This window comes from Pseudophryne corroboree, chromosome 2 (genome assembly GCF_028390025.1).
Source record: "Pseudophryne corroboree isolate aPseCor3 chromosome 2, aPseCor3.hap2, whole genome shotgun sequence".
Lineage (NCBI taxonomy): Eukaryota > Metazoa > Chordata > Amphibia > Anura > Myobatrachidae > Pseudophryne > Pseudophryne corroboree.
The window spans coordinates 605,841,041-605,860,305 of NC_086445.1; the positions used below are offsets into that span (position 1 = coordinate 605,841,041).

At 47.3% G+C, this 19,265-nt stretch overlaps 1 protein-coding gene across 2 annotated transcripts in view; it reads right to left on the bottom strand.

Annotated features, from left to right (window-relative positions):
• Window positions 1–18,810, bottom strand: part of CEP85 (centrosomal protein 85) — a 106,062-nt gene extending 87,252 nt beyond the window's left edge. The window contains exons 1-3 of one of the 2 annotated variants that reach the window (XM_063954736.1): window positions 18,588–18,810; window positions 11,634–11,712; window positions 2,041–2,193 (exon numbers count right to left, since the gene is read on the bottom strand). In XM_063954736.1, coding sequence (XP_063810806.1) covers window positions 2,041–2,193; window positions 11,634–11,685 — 205 coding nt within the window. In that variant the 5' untranslated portion in view covers window positions 11,686–11,712; window positions 18,588–18,810. The remainder of the gene's footprint in view (window positions 1–2,040; window positions 2,194–11,633; window positions 11,713–18,587) is intronic. The other variant, XM_063954735.1, reaches the window with a different exon arrangement.
• Between the last annotated feature and the right edge of the window lie 455 nt (window positions 18,811–19,265).

The following is a 19,265-nucleotide window of genomic DNA, read 5'->3' on the forward strand; positions in this document are numbered from 1 at the left end:
ACCAGAAAGATCTATTTATCCATATGCCTTGTCTCGTATACCACCCGCAACAGTAGCAATAAAGTACTGCAGTCATTGCCCTGAGAAAATAATGCGTACAGTCTAGTGGATTTCATGGTTGTCCATGTGGATGAGGCGCAGAGTATTTAACTACATGAAAAGATTTAAAATAAAAAAACAATTGGAATGCAGCACAAGTACGTTGCTTGTGTGTACAAGACCCCATAGATGATAACTATTAGTATCATTCACATGCAACAGTTTCAAGAGCACATGATCTGGTAGACTCCCAAAAACATTAACATTTCCTAGAGTCAAACGGTTTATACTGTACATACCAGTAAAGACGGGACAGTTTTACTACAACATAATAATGATTGGAAAAAGCAGAATGAAGTTATTAAATAAACATAACACTAGTTGTAACTCCCTATTTCTGTGTGTAAGTCTGTATACTTATCCATTCTATTATTTTTAATTGCTGTCCTCAGTAAGGATCCAATTTCACCGGAAAATCATGTGCTAAGAAATTAGCAGACTCCACAAAATCCTCCCCATGCTTCCTTTTAGCAACTCACATGAACCTATTCCAGCTTGTCCTGTTAATTAAAATGTCATCAGGAATTAAGTATGACACCTGGATAGATGGGAGGGGTTCTTTATGAATTACTGATGGCCAAGAAGCCGGCCGTCAGTATACCGACAGCGCCATCCTGGCCACCAGCAAGCCATCAGCGGGGTGAGCGCTAGTAAGCCCCTTACGGGCTCAGTGGCTGGTTATGTTCGCCACAGGTTATATTCTCCATCTATGGGTGTCGTGGACAGCGCTGGCATTGTACCGCTGTGCGGGATTCCGGCGTCGGCATTGCATCTGGCTTCACCGACACCGAGCTGGGTAGTGGATTCTACCTAGGGGGGAGCTGCAGCCCTGCAGCTGCTGGAAAATTTGCTTCCAACAGGCTTCTCTTACATGGTTGTATTCGGTTCCACCGTGTCACAGAATGCCCAGTGGTTGCATCTCATGTGACCACAAAAGGCAATTGGTTAAAACCTGGACTGTTATGGTGCCTTGAGGGAATGGTATTGGGATCCCGGCGATTGGGATGCCGGCATTAAGAATACCAACTGCGGCATGCCAGCGCTCAGGATCCCGACACTTACTAGGCAAGTATGGTACCACTAATCCTCCTTACCTGCAGCCTGATCCTAACCCACCCCCAAGACTAACCCTAACCCCACAGCCCAAACTTAACCCTCCTTACCCCTAGCCTTAAAAAGTGATAAAGTGGAGATGGATAAAGAATGATAAAAGTACCAGCCAACCAGCTCTTAACTGTCATTTTTCAAACACAGCCTGCGACATGGCAGTTAAGAAGCTGGTTGGCTGGTCATTTAAAACTCTTTTGGGGATAATTCAATTCCCGTCGATAAAGCTTCGGGTTATATTTTACCGATGCTTCATCATGTTTTTTCACCCAAAAACACGCAGATTCAGCGAAACCTGTGTGTTTTCGGTAGAAACAGCCCAGTTTTCAGGTGAAAACGGGGCTGTTTTCGGAGGCAGGTGAAACAAATCCCCGTAAAGCCACGGCACGCGCCATCTTATTAGGGCTAAATAGATAGCCTTCCCAGCGATACTTTTACACCCGCAGCCGATGCGGGTAATTGAATAGCCCCCTTTATCCGTCTCTACTCCATCACTTTTTAAGGCTTAACACATTTGGGCCTGTAAATCAATTCATAGAATAGTTTGCTCTAACAGGTAGGACAGATTGGGTTCTGCACAGATGAGAACTTTCCTACTACCTGCCAGGTGCAACAGTGCAGTAACTGTGGTTTTGTTGGTGGGGTACCCCCACCAGACACCATGCAGCAAGGTGTGTCTGACTAGCAGTGGTTGCACAAGCATTTATTATGAATGCTCACTAGTACATTCTCTTCTGGGATTGATGTTTCCTCTTGTGAGGAATTTGTAAGTAGCGTAGGAAGGAACTTTGAACAAATGGACACGTGGAAAGCACCCGTGTGACCTTAACTCACCTTGTTCAGTTTCAGAACAAAGATTTCCTTCTGGGAAACCACCACCATTTTTGATCCCGTGAGCTACCACAACTCGACTAAGGGATTTTCCTGACAGTTGAGGAGTCTGCCAATCTGTGTAGTAAGAACTCCCAGTATGTTGAAGTCCAACAGCTGCATCAAATGAAAAGAGATAAGCTACAAAGACAACTAAGATCCAATCACAATGGACAAACGAATATGCTTGTAACAAGTAGTAATAATAATAATAATAATAATAATAATAATAATACAGGACTGATTCATAGGGACCTGGAGAGAAATGTTACAGCAGTATCTGTCTTCACCATACATATGCTCTGATATGCATTGCAGCAGTATTGAAAGTCTTCCTGCAGCATCCATGCATGAAACATCTGTATATGGGGTCAATTCATTTAGGAGCAAGTTTGTGAAATGCAGTATGTATGATGAACCTTGCGTACATTGCATGAATATGTGCACGTTAAAAATGTGAGATCCAATTAGTAATCACAATTTGGCGTACTCGCAGCAAGGTTGCACCACTTTTCTACAAAACGTGACCTGGGAGAAGTGCATGAAGTAGGGAAACCATCCCAGACCCCCAAAAAATGGCAACTGAGATAGCGGGATCATATAGAAGGCTGTTAGTGGCCATAATGAAAGTACTGGAGGTTCTTAAAAACCCAATAGCAAAAAGAGAAAGACTATGCTAGGGGCACTCTTATGGTTAAAGTACCGTATTTGCCGGCGTATAAGATGACTTTTTTGCCCTGAAAAACATGCCTCCAAGTGGGGGGGTCGTCTTATACGCCGGGTGCACTTCAGTTGGGATAGACATAGCTGCCATAGTGGCCTTCCGATACTCGCCCGGTGCCCATAGTGGCCTCCCGATGCCCGCCCACCTCATTCTACATACCATCCAGTATCGCGCGGTATCCAGTGCGGCCGCGGCGGGTCATCAGCGTGGCCCGCCCCTTGTCTACGCAGAGCTCGCACATGCGGACTTGCGCACTAGTGCCAATTACAGGGAGATGCAGGGACTGGCCGGAGGCGCTGCGGTCGCGTTGTGGCCGTACAATGGTGACAATGACAGGTACTGTAATGGCACTAATACTAATGGCACTCATGTGAAACCGGTAACAATAAATGCACACAGGGGTATACTTTTATACATTTTACAATCTGATGTTCTTTTACGTTTTATTTGGTGTGTGGAAGGTGTGCGGAAGAGGGGGTAATCTTATACGGCAAGTATATAACAAACTCTATATTTTGAGTGGAAATGTTGGGGGTCGTCTTATACGCCCAGTCGTCTTATACGCCGGCAAATACGGTAACTGCATAAAAGCTTTACTTTTAATATGCAAAATTAAAAGAAATGTGTGTTTCGTGTCTAAAAATAAGAATTTACTTACCGATAATTCTATTTCTCGTAGTCCGTAGTGGATGCTGGGGACTCCGCAAAGACCATGGGGAATAGCGGCTCCGCAGGAGACTGGGCACATCTAAAGAAAGCTTTAGGACTATCTGGTGTGCACTGGCTCCTCCCCCTATGACCCTCCTCCAAGCCTCAGTTAGGATACTGTGCCCGGACGAGCGTACACAATAAGGAAGGATTTTGAATCCCGGGTAAGACTCATACCAGCCACACCAATCACACTGTACAACTTGTGATCTGAACCCAGTTAACAGCATGATAACAGAGGAGCCTCTAGAAAAGATGGCTCACTACAGCAATAACCCGATTTTTTGGTAACAATAACTATGTACCAGTATTGCAGACAATCCGCACTTGGGATGGGCGCCCAGCATCCACTACGGACTACGAGAAATAGAATTATCGGTAAGTAAATTCTTATTTTCTCTAACGTCCTAAGTGGATGCTGGGGACTCCGTAAGGACCATGGGGATTATACCAAAGCTCCCAAACGGGCGGGAGAGTGCGGATGACTCTGCAGCACCAATTGAGAGAACTCCAGGTCCTCCTCAGCCAGGGTATCAATTTTGTAGAATTTTACAAACGTATTTGCTCCTGACCAAGTAGCTGCTCTGCAAAGTTGTAAAGCCGAGACCCCTCGGGCAGCCGCCCAAGATGAGCCCACCTTCCTTGTGGAGTGGGCATTTACAGATTTTTGGCTGTGGCAGGCCTGCCACAGAATGTGCAAGCCGAATTGTACTACAAATCCAACGAGCAATAGTCTGCTTAGAAGCAGGAGCACCCAGCTTGTTGGGTGCATACAGGATAAACAGCGAGTCAGATTTTCTGACTCCAGCCGTCCTGGAAACATATATTTTCAGGGCCCTGACAACGTCTAGCAACTTGGAGTCCTCCAAGTCCCTAGTAGCCGCAGGCACCACAATAGGTTGGTTCAGGTGAAACGCTGAAACCACCTTAGGGAGAAACTGAGGACGAGTCCTCAATTCCGCCCTGTCCGAATGGAAAATCAGATAAGGGCTTTTACAGGATAAAGCCGCCAATTCTGACACGCGCCTGGCCCAGGCCAGGGCCAACAGCATGACCACTTTCCATGTGAGATATTTTAACTCCACAGATTTAAGTGGTTCAAACCAATGTGACTTTTGGAACCCAAAAAACTACATTGAGATCCCAAAGTGCCACTGGAGGCACAAAAGGAGGCTGTATATGCAGTACCCCTTTTACAAACGTCTGAACTTCAGGGACTGAAGCTAGTTCTTTTTGGAAGAAAATTGACAGGGCCGAAATTTGAACCTTAATGGACCCCAATTTCAGGCCCATAGACACTCCTGTTTGCAGGAAATGTAGGAATCGACCCAGTTGAATTTCCTCCGTCGGGCCTTACTGGCCTCGCACCACGCAACATATTTTCGCCAAATGCGGTGATAATGTTTTGCGGTTACATCCTTCCTGGCTTTGATCAGGATAGGGATGACTTCAACCGGAATGCCTTTTTTCCTTCAGGATCCGGCGTTCAACCGCCATGCCGTCAAACGCAGCCGCGGTAAGTCTTGGAACAGACAGGGTCCTTGCTGGAGCAGGTCCCTTCTTAGAGGTAGAGGCCACGGATCCTCCGTGAGCCTCTCTTGAAGTTCCGGTTACCAAGTCCTTCTTGGCCAATCCGGAGCCACGAATATAGTGCTTACTCCTCTCCATCTTATCAATCTCAGTACCTTGGGTATGAGAGGCAGAGGAGGGAACACATACACTGACTGGTACACCCACGGTGTTACCAGAGCGTCTACAGCTATTGCCTGAGGGTCCCTTGACCTGGCGCAATACCTGTCGAGTTTTTCCCAACGGTTTATAATCATGTGGAAGACTTCTGGGTGAAGTCCCCAGTCTCCCGGGTGGAGGTCGTGCTGAGGAAGTCTGCTTCCCAGTTGTCCACTCCCGGAATGAATACTGCTGACAGTGCTATCACATGATTTTCCGCCCAGCGAAGAATCCTTGCAGCTTCTGCCATTGCCCTCCTGCTTCTTGTGCCACCGTCTGTTTACGTGGGTGACTGCCGTGATGTTGTCCGACTGGATCAACACCGGCTGACCTTGAAGCAGAGGTCTTGCTAAGCTTAGAGCATTGTAAATGGCCCTTAGCTTCAGGATATTTATGTGAAGTGATGTCTCCAGGCTTGACCATAAGCCCTGGATATTCCTTCCCTGTGTGACTGCTCCTCAGCCTCGCAGGCTGGCATCCGTGGTCACCAGGACCCAGTCCTGAATGCCGAATCTGCGGCCCTCTAGAAGATGAGCACTCTGCAACCACCACAGGAGGGACACCCTTGTCCTTGGTGACAGGGTTATCCGCTGATGCATCTGAAGATGCGACCCGGACCATTTGTCCAGCAGGTCCCACTGGAAAGTTCTTGCGTGGAATCTGCCGAATGGGATTGCTTCGTAGGAAGCCACCATTTTACCCAGAACCCTTGTGCATTGATGCACTGAGACTTGGCTCGGTTTTAGGAGGTTCCTGACTAGCTCGGATAACTCCCTGTCTTTCCCCTCCGTGAGAAACACCTTTTTCTGGACTGTGTCCAGGATCATCCCTAGGAACCGAAGACAAGTCGTCGGAACCAGCTGCGATTTTGGAATATTGAGAATCCAATCGTGCTGCCGCAACACTACCTGAGATAGTGCTACACCGACCTCCAACTGTTCCCTGGATCTTACCCTTATCAGGGAATCGTCCAAGTAAGGGATAACTAAAATTCCCTTCCTTCGAAGGAATATCATCATTTCGGCCATTACCTTGGTAAAGACCCGGGGTGCCGTGAACCATCCATACGGCAGCGTCTGAACTGATAGTGACAGTTCTGTACCATAAACCTGAGCTACCCTTGGTGATAAGGGTAAATTTTGAAATGAAGGTAAGCATCCTTGATGTCCCGAGACATCATGTAGTCCCCTTCTTCCAGGTTCGCAATCACTGCTCTGAGTGACTCAATCTTGAATTTGAACCTCTGTATGTAAGTGTTCAAAGATTTTAGATTTAGAATCGGTCTCACCGAGCCGTCCGGCTTCGGTACCACAACAGTGTGGAATAATACCCCGTTCCCTGTTGCAGGAGGGGTACCTTGATTATTACCTGCTGGGAATACAGCTTGTGAATGGCTTCCAAAATTGTCTCCCTGTCAGAAGGAGACATCGGTAAAGCCGACTTTAGGAAAACGGCGAGGGGGAGACGTCTCTAATTCTAATTTGTACCCCTGAGATATCACCTGAAGGATCCAGGGGTCTACTTGCGAGTGAGCCCACTGCGCGCTGAAATTCATTGAGACGGGCCCCCCACCGTGCCTGATTCTGCTTGTAAAGCCCCAGCGTCATACTGAGGGCTTGGCAGAGGCGGGAGAGGGTTTCTGTTCCTGGGAACTGGCTGATTTCTGCAGCCTTTTTCCTCTCCCTCTGTCACGGGGCAGAAATGAGGAACATTTTGCCCGCTTGTCCACGAAAAGACTGCGCCTGATAATACGGCGTCTTCTCATGTTGAGAGGCGACCTGGGGTACAAACGTGGATTTCCCAGCTGTTGCCGTGGCCACCAGGTCTGAAAGACCGACCCCAAATAACTCCTCCCCTTTTTAAGGCAAAACTTCCAAATGCCGTTTGGAATACGCATCACCTGACCACTGACGTGTCCATAACCCTCTACTGGTAGAAATGGACAACGCACTTAGACTTGATGCCAGTCGGCAAATATTCCGCTGTGCATCACGCATATATAGAAATGCATCTTTTAAATGCTCTATAGGCAAAAATATACTGTCCCTATCTAGGGTATCAATATTTTCAGTCAGGGAATCCGACCACGCCAACCCAGCACTGCACATCCAGGCTGCGGCGATTGCTGGTCGCAGTATAACACCAGTATGTGTGTAAATACATTTTAGGATACCCTCCTGCTTTCTATCAGCAGGATCCTTAAGGGCGGCCATCTCAGGAGAGGGTAGAGCCCTTACAAGCGTGTGAGCGCTTTATCCACCCTAGGGGGTGTTTCCCAACGCACCCTAACCTCTGGCGGGAAAGGATATAATGCCAATAACATTTTAGAAATTATCAGTTGTTATCGGGGGAAAACCACGTATCATCACACACCTCATTTAATTTCTCAGATTCAGGAAAACTACAGGTAGTACTCGTATTATCAGAAATGTGTAAAACATTTTTCATTGCCTCAATCATGTAACGTGTGGCCCTACTGGAAGTCACATTTGTCTCTTCACCGTCGACACTGGAGTCAGTATCCGTGTCGGCGTCTATATCTGCCATCTGAGGTAACGGGCGCTTTAGAGCCCCTGACGGCCTATGAGACGTCTGGACAGGCACAAGCTGAGTAGCCGGCTGTCTCATGTCAACCACTGTCTTTTATACAGAGCTGACACTGTCACGTAATTCCTTCCAACAGTTCATCCACTCAGGTGTCGACCCCCTAGGGGGTGACATCACTATTACAGGCAATCTGCTCCGTCTCCACATCATTTTTCTCCTCATACATGTCGACACAAACGTACTGACATACAGCACACACACAGGGAATGCTCTGATAGAGGACAGGACCCCACTAGCCCTTTGGGGAGACAGAGGGAGAGTTTGCCAGCACACACCAAAGCGCTATATATATATATATATATATATATATATATATATATATATATATATATATACAGGGATAACCTTATATAAGTGTTTTTCCCCTTATAGCTGCTGTATTGTTAATACTGCGCCTAATTAGTGCCCCCCTCTCTTTTTTAACCCTTTCTGTAGTGTAGTGACTGCAGGGGAGAGCCAGGGGAGCTTCCCTCCAACTGAGCTGTGAGGGAAAATGGCGCCAGTGTGCTGAGGAGATAGGCTCCGCCCCTTTTTTGCGGACTTTTCTCCTGCTTTTTTATGGATTCTGGCAGGGGTTAAAATTCATCCATATAGCCCTGGGGGCTATATGTGATGTATTTTCGCCAGCCAAGGTGTTTTTATTGCTGCTCAGGGCGCCCCCCCCTAGCGCCCTGCACCCTCAGTGACCGAAGTGTGAAGTGTGCTGAGGAGCAATGGCGCACAGCTGCAGTGTTGTGCGCTACCTTGTTGAAGACAGGATGTCTTCTGCCGCCGATTTTCCGGACCTCTTCTGTCTTCTGGCTCTGTAAGGGGGCCGGCGGCGCGGCTCTGGGACCCATCCATGGCTGGGCCTGTGATCGTCCCTCTGGAGCTAATGTCCAGTAGCCTAAGAAGCCCAATCCACTCTGCACGCAGGTGAGTTCGCTTCTTCTCCCCTTAGTCCCTCGATGCAGTGAGCCTGTTGCCAGCAGGTCTCACTGAAAATAAAAAACCTAAAACTAAAACTTTCACTAAGAAGCTCAGGAGAGCCCCTAGTGTGCACCCTTCTCGTTCGGGCACAGAGATCTAACTGAGGCTTGGAGGAGGGTCATAGGGGGAGGAGCCAGTGCACACCAGATAATCCTAAAGCTTTCTTTAGATGTGCCCAGTCTCCTGCGGAGCCGCTATTCCCCATGGTCCTTACGGAGTCCCCAGCATCCACTTAGGACGTTAGAGAAATATTAAGTGAATAACTCACCTATAGTATATCATAAATCTTATCATTTATTTATGGACTGTGAAGAAACTGTAAACTCCCAGCTTTACAAATAGTGCATTAGTACCATATGAAAATTGTAACAATGGTTAATAAGAGATGGTTTTCTTTTTTCAATTTTAATAATTAGTGAACTGTGTCACATGCAGGATTGGCAAATGTAGCTAAAGTGAACTATATCATACATTCATTAGTATATTCCCCTCATAAGGCATACCTTCCAACATGACCCTCTCCAGAAGGGACAAACGCTCTGTTTCTGGACTTTCCTCTTAATGTAGGATTGCCCTCACCTGTGTTGAACTAGTTACTGGATAAGAAAGGTGTTTCACCACAGGGGATGACAATGATAAATTAAGAGGGAAGTACAGGAGCAGAGCATTCTGTCCCTCCTGGAGAGGGTCATGTTGGGAGGTATGCATAACGAGAGCTCAGCCAGCATTTAATAGTTAAAACGTTTTAAATAGTTAAAATACCGTATTTTTCGGACCATAAGACGCACCTGACCATAAGACGCACTAGTTTTTAGAGGAGGAAAACAGGGAAAAAAAAATTCTGAACCAAATAGTGTAATATAAGATTTTTCTGGGACAGTGTGTGACAGAGGCAGCCACACAAGCACTGCCATAGTCACAGTACAGAGCAGCTTTTTCAGGCAGATGAGAACCTTTTTACCTCACAACTGTACTGTGTATACAAGGTTCCCCGCATCCAGCCTGTCAGTTTACGCTGCCCGAGGATTCGGAGGAGGTGAGGGGAGGGAGCGGGGGAGTCACGTGATGCCGGCGCTCTGCTGCCGCACTCTCAGATGCCGGGATCTGAGATGACTGCAAAGCAGCAGGACTCTGAGGAGGTGAGGGGAGGGAGCGGGGCAGTCACGTGATGCTGGCGCTCTGCTGCCGCGCTCTCAGATGACGGCAAAGCAGCAGACAGGACCCGCCGCTACCCGCTACCCGCACTCGATAACTGCAGCCTCTCCAACCCAGTGCGCTCCCACCCAGCGCATTGAGAGCGCTCCTTAAGGTTTTTATTGCTCTGCATATGTATTATTCGGACCATAAGACGCATGTACTTTTTCCCCCACATTTTTGGGGAGAAAAAGTGCGTCTTATGGTCCGAAAAATACGGTAATTAAAACGCTCCATTTTCAGGGAAGAGATGGAGCGTTGCGGGGGCAGAGCCAGACGAACAGGGGGTGCTGCGGCGTGATCACGGTGGCTGCATGACATCACACGCAGCTGTCGGATCGGGAAGATGGAGGAGAATCTCCTGTGGGTGCAGCTAAGCTGCGCCAGCAGGAGGCTTCCTCTATTTCTGCTAACAAGCAGAAATTGTAATGCGATCGCAATTTCTACTTGTTGAAGGGGGAGGAGGTGGCTGACATCATGCTTGGCAGCCCCCAGAATGCGATTCAAAGGTTAGCAAATTCTGCTAATTAGCAGAATTTGCTATCCTTACTGAATTAGGCCCCAAATGTGGAAAATATTCCTTCTACTGAAGCTAATGATGCTGCAGCTGTTAGCAATTGCTCTACTGCCACCATGATATTTTCATTACCAGCTACAGTTTCTGAACCAATGTGCATTTTCCACCAATCTATTGGTGCCACTGTTGACACAACATCATGCTCAAATAAGGTCATTAAACGGAGTTGCTTTTGCTTGGAACTTGACTAATTTTGGTAGAAGGGTATTTGAAAGTGGATATTTTTCTTTGCAAACTTAAGAGCTTCTAAGTTTTCTACTGCAGTTAGACAACTACCACAGTAACTTGGGCCAGTCAAGAAAGGTGAGAAAATGTGCAGGACAGGTCCCAATGCTTGATTATAGCAGTCGAAGGATTTCTTCATGCTTGGTTTGGCCAGATTTCGGCACAGATTTAACAAGCCTTGGAGAGTGATAAATTGCACTGTGATAAAGTATCAGCCAATCAGCTTCTAACTGCCATGTTACAGGCTGTGTTTGAAAATGACAGTTATGAGCGGATTGGTTGGTCCCTTTATCACCGTGCAATTTATCACTCTCCAAAGCTTGATAAATCTGGGCCTTCATTCCTTCAAACTATCCTCTAATTCTTTCCACACACATATACAGCATTGGAAAAAACAAACCTAATTGAAATCAATGATTTTTTTAAGTTTTTTTTTTTTAATCATATGATTTAAATTGACACACCCTGATCAATATAACACCTCCACAGTGCTCCACCTACCTGTCCCACATCATTTAACTTGAGCTTTTTAGAGAAATTCACCAGAAAACTGATAAGTCTTTATTGGCCAAATTATGATATTTTAACCCCTCCAAGTTATGATTAGGAGGGGTGTACCAGAGGTTCTACACTGTGTCCTGACGTTTTTACCATAAAATAAAAATTTATCCCCACCTTACTGAGGTGGGTGCACACAAAAAAAAAAAATCCCCCAGAATAAAACCCAATATGAATTTGTACTGTATTTGCATGAAAACAGCTTGCAGGACCCAATTCGCTCCTAACTGAATTGACCCCTATGAGTAGAGACAGCAGATTACTGACCTGTTCCACGCTGTTGTAATCCCATATCTTTGTACCTGTCCATAGTGGTCATGTTGTTCTATGAAGCAGACAGGCAAATCTGTTAGGATTATCAAAAAGAATAAATAGATGAATACATCATCATAGAAAAAATAATATATACACACACTCCTCTAAGAAAGCAATGAGTGATAGCAGCTCTCTAAAGGGAGGTACACACTAGGCGGTTTCTGGCTAAAAAATACACGAAAAATAAGATTTTACTTACCGATAAATCTATTTCTCATAGTCCGTAGTGGATGCTGGGGACTCCGTCAGGACCATGGGGAATAGCGGCTCCGCAGGAGACAGGGCACAAAAGCAAGCTTTTAGGATCACATGGTGTGTACTGGCTCCTCCCCCTATGACCCTCCTCCAAGCCTCAGTTAGGTACTGTGCCCGGACGAGCGTACACAATAAGGAAGGATCTTGAATCCCGGGTAAGACTCATACCAGCCACACCAATCACACCGTACAACTTGTGATTTTAACCCAGTTAACAGTATGATAACAATGAAGTAGCCTCTAAAAAAGATGGCTCACAACAATAATAACCCGATTTTTTTGTAACAATAACTATGTACAAGTAATGCAGACAATCCGCACTTGGGATGGGCGCCCAGCATCCACTACGGACTATGAGAAATAGATTTATCGGTAAGTAAAATCTTATTTTCTCTAACGTCCTAGTGGATGCTGGGGACTCCGTCAGGACCATGGGGATTATACCAAAGCTCCCAAACGGGCGGGAGAGTGCGGATGACTCTGCAGCACCAAATGAGAGAACTCCAGGTCCTCCTCAGCCAGGGTATCAAATTTGTAGAATTTAGCAAACGTGTTTGCCCCTGACTAAGTAGCTGCTCGGCAAAGTTGTAAAGCCGAGACCCCTCGGGCAGCCGCCCAAGATGAGCCCACCTTCCTTGTGGAATGGGCATTTACAGATTTTGGCTGTGGCAGGCCTGCCACAGAATGTGCAAGCTGAATTGTACTACAAATCCAACGAGCAATAGTCTGCTTAGAAGCAGGAGCACCCAGCTTTTTGGGTGCCTACAATATAAACAGCAAGTCAGACTTTCTGACTCCAGCCGTCCTGGAATTATATATATATATATATATATATATATATATATATATATATATATATATATATTTATATTTTCAGGGCCCTGACAACGTCTAGCAACCTGGAGTCCTCCAAGTCCCTAGTAGCCGCAGGCACCACAATAGGTTGTTTCAGGTGAAACGCTGACACCACCTTAGGAAGAAACTGGGGACGAGTCCGCAGTTCTGCCCTGTCCGAATGGAAAATCAAATATGGGCTTTTGTAAGACAAAGCCGCCAATTTTGACAATCGCCTGGCCTAGGCCAGGGCCAACAGCATGGTCACTTTCCATGTGAGATATTTCAAATCCACAGATTTGAGTGGTTCAAACCAATATGATTTGAGGAATCCCAACACTACGTTGAGATCCCACGGTGCCACTGGAGGCACACAAGGGCTGTATATGCAATACTCCCTTGACAAACGTCTGGACTTCAGGAACTGAAGCCAATTCTTTCTGGAAGAAAATCTATAGGGCCGAAACTTGAACCGTAATGGACCCAATTTTAGGCTCATAGACACTCCTGTTTGCAGGAAGTGCAGAAATCGACCTAGTTGAAATTTTTTCGTGGGGCCTTCCTGGCCTCACCCACGCAACATATTTTTACCACATGTGGTGATAACGTTGTGCGGTCACCTCCTTCCTGGCTTTGACCAGGGTAGGTATGACCTCTTCCGGAATGCCTTTTCCCTTAGGATCCGGCGTTCAAACCGCCATGCCGTCAAACGCAGTCGCGGTAAGTCTTGGAACAGACAAGGTCCCTGCTGGAGCAGGTCCTTTCTTAAAGGCCGATGCCACGGTTCCTCTTGGAACAGACATGGTACTTGCTGAAAGCAAATCCCTTCTTAGCTCCCGAGGCCATTAGTCCTCTGTGAGCATCTCTTGAAGTTCCGGTTACCAAGTCCCTCTTGGCCAATCCGGAGCCACGAGTATAGTTCTTACTCCTCTATGTCTTATAATTCTCAATACCTTGGTTATGAGAAGCGGAGGAGGGAACACATACACCGACTGTTACACCCACGGTGTTACCAGGACGTCCACAGCTATCGCCTGAAGGTCTCGTGACCTGGCGCAATATCTGTCCCATTTTTTGTTCGGGCGGGACGCCATCATGTCCACCTTTGGTCTTTCCCAACGGTTCACAATCATGCGGAAAACTTCCCGATGAAGTTCCCACTCTCCCGGGTGGAGGTCGTGCCTGCTGAGGAAGTCTGCTTCCCAGTCGTCCACTCCCGGAATGAACACTGCTGACAGTGTTATCACATGATTTTCCGCCTAGCGAAAAATCCTTGCAGTTTTGCCACTGCCCTCCTGCTTCTTGTGCCGCCCTTTCTGTTTACGTGGGCGACTGCCGTGATGTTATCCCACTGGATCAATACCGGCTGACCTTGAAGCAGAGGTCTTGCTAAGCTTAGAGCATTATAAATTTGCTCTTAGCTCCAGTATATTTATGTGGAGAGAATTCTCCAGACTTGATCACACTCCTTGTGTGACTGCTCCCCAGCCTCTCAGGCTGGCCTCCGTGGTCACGAGCATCCAATCCTGAATGCCGAATCTGCAGCCCTCTAGAAGATGAGCACTCTGTAATCACCACAGGAGAGACACCCTTGTCCTTGGATATAGGGTTATCCGCTGATGCATCTGAAGATGCGATCCGGACCATTTGTCCAGCAGATCCCACTGAAGAGTTCTTGCGTGAAATCTGCCGAATGGAAGCGCTTCGTAATAAGCCACCATTTTTACCAGGACTCTTGTGCAATGATGCACTGACACTTTTCCTGGTTTTAGGAGGATCCCGATTAGCTCGGATAACTCCCTGGCTTTCTCCTCTGGGAGAAACACCTTTTCCTGGACTGTGTCCAGAATCATCCCTAGGACCAGCAGACGTGTCGTCGGAACAACTGCGGTTTTGGAATATTTAGAATCCACCCGTGTTGTCGTAGAACTACTTGAGATAGTGCTACTCCGACCTCCAACTGTTCTCTGGACCTTGTTCTTATCAGGAGGTCGTCCATTTTCTTTGAAGACGAATCCTCCTTTCGGTCATTACCTTGGTAAGGACCCGGGGTGCCTTGGACAATCCAACGGCATCGTCTTGAAACTGATAGTGACAGTTCTGTACCACGAACCTGAGGTACCCTTGGTGAGAAAAGGCAAATTTTGGGACATGGAGGTAAGCATCCCTGATGTCCCGGGACACCATCTAGTCCCCTTGTTCTTTGCTATCACTGCTCTGAGTGACTCCATCTGGATTTGAACCCTTGTAAGTGTTCAAATTTTTCAGATTTAGAATAGGTCTCACCTAGCCTTCAGTACCACCATATAGTGTGGAGTAATACCCCTTTCCTTGTTGTCGGAGGGGTAATTTTATTATCACCTGCTGGGAATACAGCTTGTGAATTGTTTTCAATACTGCCTCCCTGTCGGAGGGAGACATTGGTACAGCAGACTACAGGAACCTGCGAGGGGGGAAACCTCTCGACATTCCAATCTGTACCCCTTGGATACTACTTGTAGGATCCAGGGGTCCTGTACGGTCCCAGCGTCATGCGGAGAACTTGGTAGAAGCGGTGGAAGGCTTCTGTTCCTGGGAATGGGCTGCCTGCTGCAGTCTTCTTCCCTTTCCTCTATCCCTGGGCAGATATGACTCTTATAGGGACGAAAGGACTGAGGCTGAAAAGACGGTGTCTTTTTCTGCAGAGATGTGACTTAGGGTAAAAAACGGTGGATTTTCCAGCAGTTGCCCTGGCCACCAGGTCCCATGGACCGACCCCAAATAACTCCTCCCCTTTATACGGCAATACATCTTTGTGCCGTTTGGAATCTGCATCACCTGACCACTGTCGTGTCCATAAACATCTTCTTGCAGATATGGACATCGCATTTACTCTTGATGCCAGAGTGCAAATATCCCTCTGCGCATCTCGCATATATAGAAATGCATCCTTTAAATGCTCTATAGTCAATAAAATACTGTCCCTGTCAAAGGTATCAATATTTTTAGTCAGGGAATCCGACCAAGCCACCTCAGCTCTGCACATCCAGGCTGAGGCGATCGCTGGTCGCAGTATAACACCAGCATGTGTGTGTATACTTTTTAGGATATTTTTCAGCCTCCTATCAGCTGGCTCCTTAAGTACGGCCCTATCCGTAGATGGTACCGCTACTTGTTCTGATAAGCGTGTGAGCGCCTTATCCACCCTGAGGGGTGTTTCCCACCGCGCCTTAACTTCAGGCGGGAAAGGGTATACCGCCAATAATTTTCTATCGGGGGAAACCCACGCATCATCACACACTTCATTTAATTTATCTGATTCAGGAAAAACTACAGGTAGTTTTTTCACCTCACACATAATACCCTTTTTTGTGGTACTTGGAGTATCAGAAATATGTAACACCTCCTTCATTGCCCTTAACGTGTGGCCCTAAAAGAAAATACGTTTGTTTCTTCACCGTCGACACTGAAATCAGTGTCCGGGTCTGTGTCGACCGACTGAGGTAAATGGGCATTTTACAGCCCCTGACGGTGTTTGAGACGCCTGGACAGATACTAATTTGTTCGCCGGCCCTCTCATGTCGTCAACCGGCTTGCAGCGTGTTGACATTGTCACGTAATTTCCATAAATAAGCCATCCATTCCGGTGTCGACTCCCTAGAGAGTGACATCACCATACAGGCAATTTGCTCCGCCTCCTCACCAATATTTTCCTCATACATGTCGACACACACGTACCGACATACAGCACACACATAGGGAATGCTCTGATAGAGGACAGGACCCACTAGCCCTTTGGGGAGACAGAGGGAGAGTTTGCCAGCACACACCAAAACGCTATAATTATCCAGGGACAACCTTTATATAAGTGTTCCTCCCTTATAGCATTTTAATATATATACATATCGCCAAATCAGTGCCCCCCCTCTCTGTTTTAACCCTGTTTCTGTAGTGCAGTGCAGGGGAGAGCATGGGAGCCTTCCCACCAGCCTTTCTGTGAGGGAAAATGGCGCTGTGTGCTGAGGAGAATAGGCCCCGCCCCCTTTTCGGCGGGCTTCTTCTCCGGAGTTTTAGATATCTGGCAGGGGTTAAATACATCCATATAGCCTCAAGGGCTATATGTGATGTATTTTTCGCCATACAGGTATTATACATTGCTGCCCAGGGCGCCCCCCTCCAGCGCCCTGCACCCTCCGTGACCGCTGTGTGAAGTGTGCTGACAACAATGGCGCACAGCTGCAGTGCTGTGCGCTACCTGATGAAGACTGAGAGTCTTCTGCCGCCTGGTTCCGGACCTCTTCATCTTCAGCGTCTGCAAGGGGGGTCGGCGGCGCGGCTCCGGGACGAACCCCAGGGCGAGCCCTGTGTTCCGACTCCCTCTGGAGCTATGTCCAGTAGCCTAAGAATCCAATCCATCCTGCACGCAGGTGAGTTGAAAATCTCTCCCCTAAGTCCCTCGATGCAGTGAGCCTGTTGCCAGCAGGACTCACTGAAAATAAAGAACCTAAAAACTTTTTCTAAGTAACTCTTTAAGAGAGCCACCTAGATTGCACCCTTCTCGGCCGGGCACAAAAACCTAACTGAGGCTTGGAGGAGGGTCATAGGGGGAGGAGCCAGTACACACCATGTGATCCTAAAAGCTTGCTTTTGTGCCCTGTCTCCTGCGGAGCCGCTATTCCCCATGGTCCTGACGGAGTCCCCAGCATCCACTAGGACGTTAGAGAAACTACACTTATGTCGTTATCGTTCATTTTTAACCAGAAATCATCCAGTGTGTATGGGGGTGATATTGGTGAACGATGAACGATGCACGCTCCCGCACGTCGTTCAGTATTCACCAATACTGATCTGAAATGCAGCTCAACCCATCAATGTCGGACTGAGCTGCATGTTCTGGAATACCGGCGGTGATGTCACTGAATGTTATCGTTGAACGATAACGTTCAGTGTGTACGCACTATAACGTTGAACACTATATCATTCACCGATATAGTTATTCACTGCCGCCATTTAAACATCAGGTAGCGTGTGCCCGCCTTTAGAACACCAAACAATTTCAGTATGCATTAAGGCTACAGCCACACATACCCACAAGGAGACTGCACACAGGCACCCACACATGTGCGGCAGTCCCGTCGCCGCCAGATCCAACCGCTGCACGCCAGAAGACAGGACGGTGGGATTTCAATGAGAACACATACATTTCAATGTATGTGTTCACACAGTGCCACTGTGTGCTATCGAAGTCCCATGTGTCCCTGGGCAGATCCTGTTCTGCGGGATCCTCCCAGGCAAGCGGGTCCCATTCAGCGGGACCCGCTTGGCCGCTATGTGTGGCCTTAGCCTAATACACAGTGCCTACTTATACAATCTCCGCAAGTCACTATTACTCAACTCTGAAAAGTGTACAGCAGTAAAATGTCACCATATTAAGGGGTCTATTCATGAAGCAGTGAAAACTGTGGAGAAGTGAGCCAGTGGAGAAGAGCCAATCAGCACTGAAGTAACATTTATAATTTGCATAGAATAAAATTATACAGAGAAGCTGATTGGTTGCCATGGGCAACTTCTCCAGTGGCTCACTTCTCCACTCTTTTCACTGCTTCATGAATAAACCCCTAACTACCATATTAAGTAAAGTCAGCATAACTAGACAGTACAGTTGGTCACTGCTAGATGCATAAAGCAGAGAGGACGGTAAGAAAGCAGCTGTGGAGGCTAGAGAGCACCGGCTACAGCCGATGCATGGACGGTAAGGAAACAGCTGTACAAGCCAGGGTGTTAAGGCTGCAGCCGCTGTATAGAATGTAGAACGCGCAGCTATACTGCGGCATGTACCTGCTGGTAGTTGTCAGTAACGGATGGAACATAGACGGCTGCAGCTGTACAGGACCGGAAGCGGGATAGATGGAATCAAGCTTCAAACCGTTTCCCCGCCTCAGCTATGCACCCGCCTACCCCGCTCTCCACCAATTGCTGCTGGGCGTCTCTGTGCTGATGTCAGGAGAATGACCCTGTCACCCCTATCACCAGGCAACCGAGGAAACACAGGAAGTCGCTGCCGGAGCGGTTCTAATGCTCGCTCCTGCTGCCCTGCCCCTGGACTTTTACTGCTAGAGTGCGCGTTATTGCTGTCAGTTGGATGAGGAAAGAGGGATCGGCTTTATGCAGCCGGGGAGATTTTTGTTCAATTAATCTTTCTTGTGACGCTTTGGCATTGGTTTCATTTATTTGATTATTTTACTATTTGAGTATTCAGTTGATGGTTTGTGTAATAAAATTCACAGTATATGTTGTGAGGGTGGGCGTCGGCCATCGATGGTAAGCCACCGATACCTGGTATGGGTGAAATAACCGGCATCCCATATGAAGTTTGTGTCCTGGCTCCTGAATCAAACAACACTGAGACTGTCTGTTGACTGTAATAACGCTAAAGGCTGGGTCTATTCATGAAGCAGCGAAAACTGTGGAGAAGTGAGCCAGTGGAGAAGGTTCACTGAAGTAACATTTAGAATT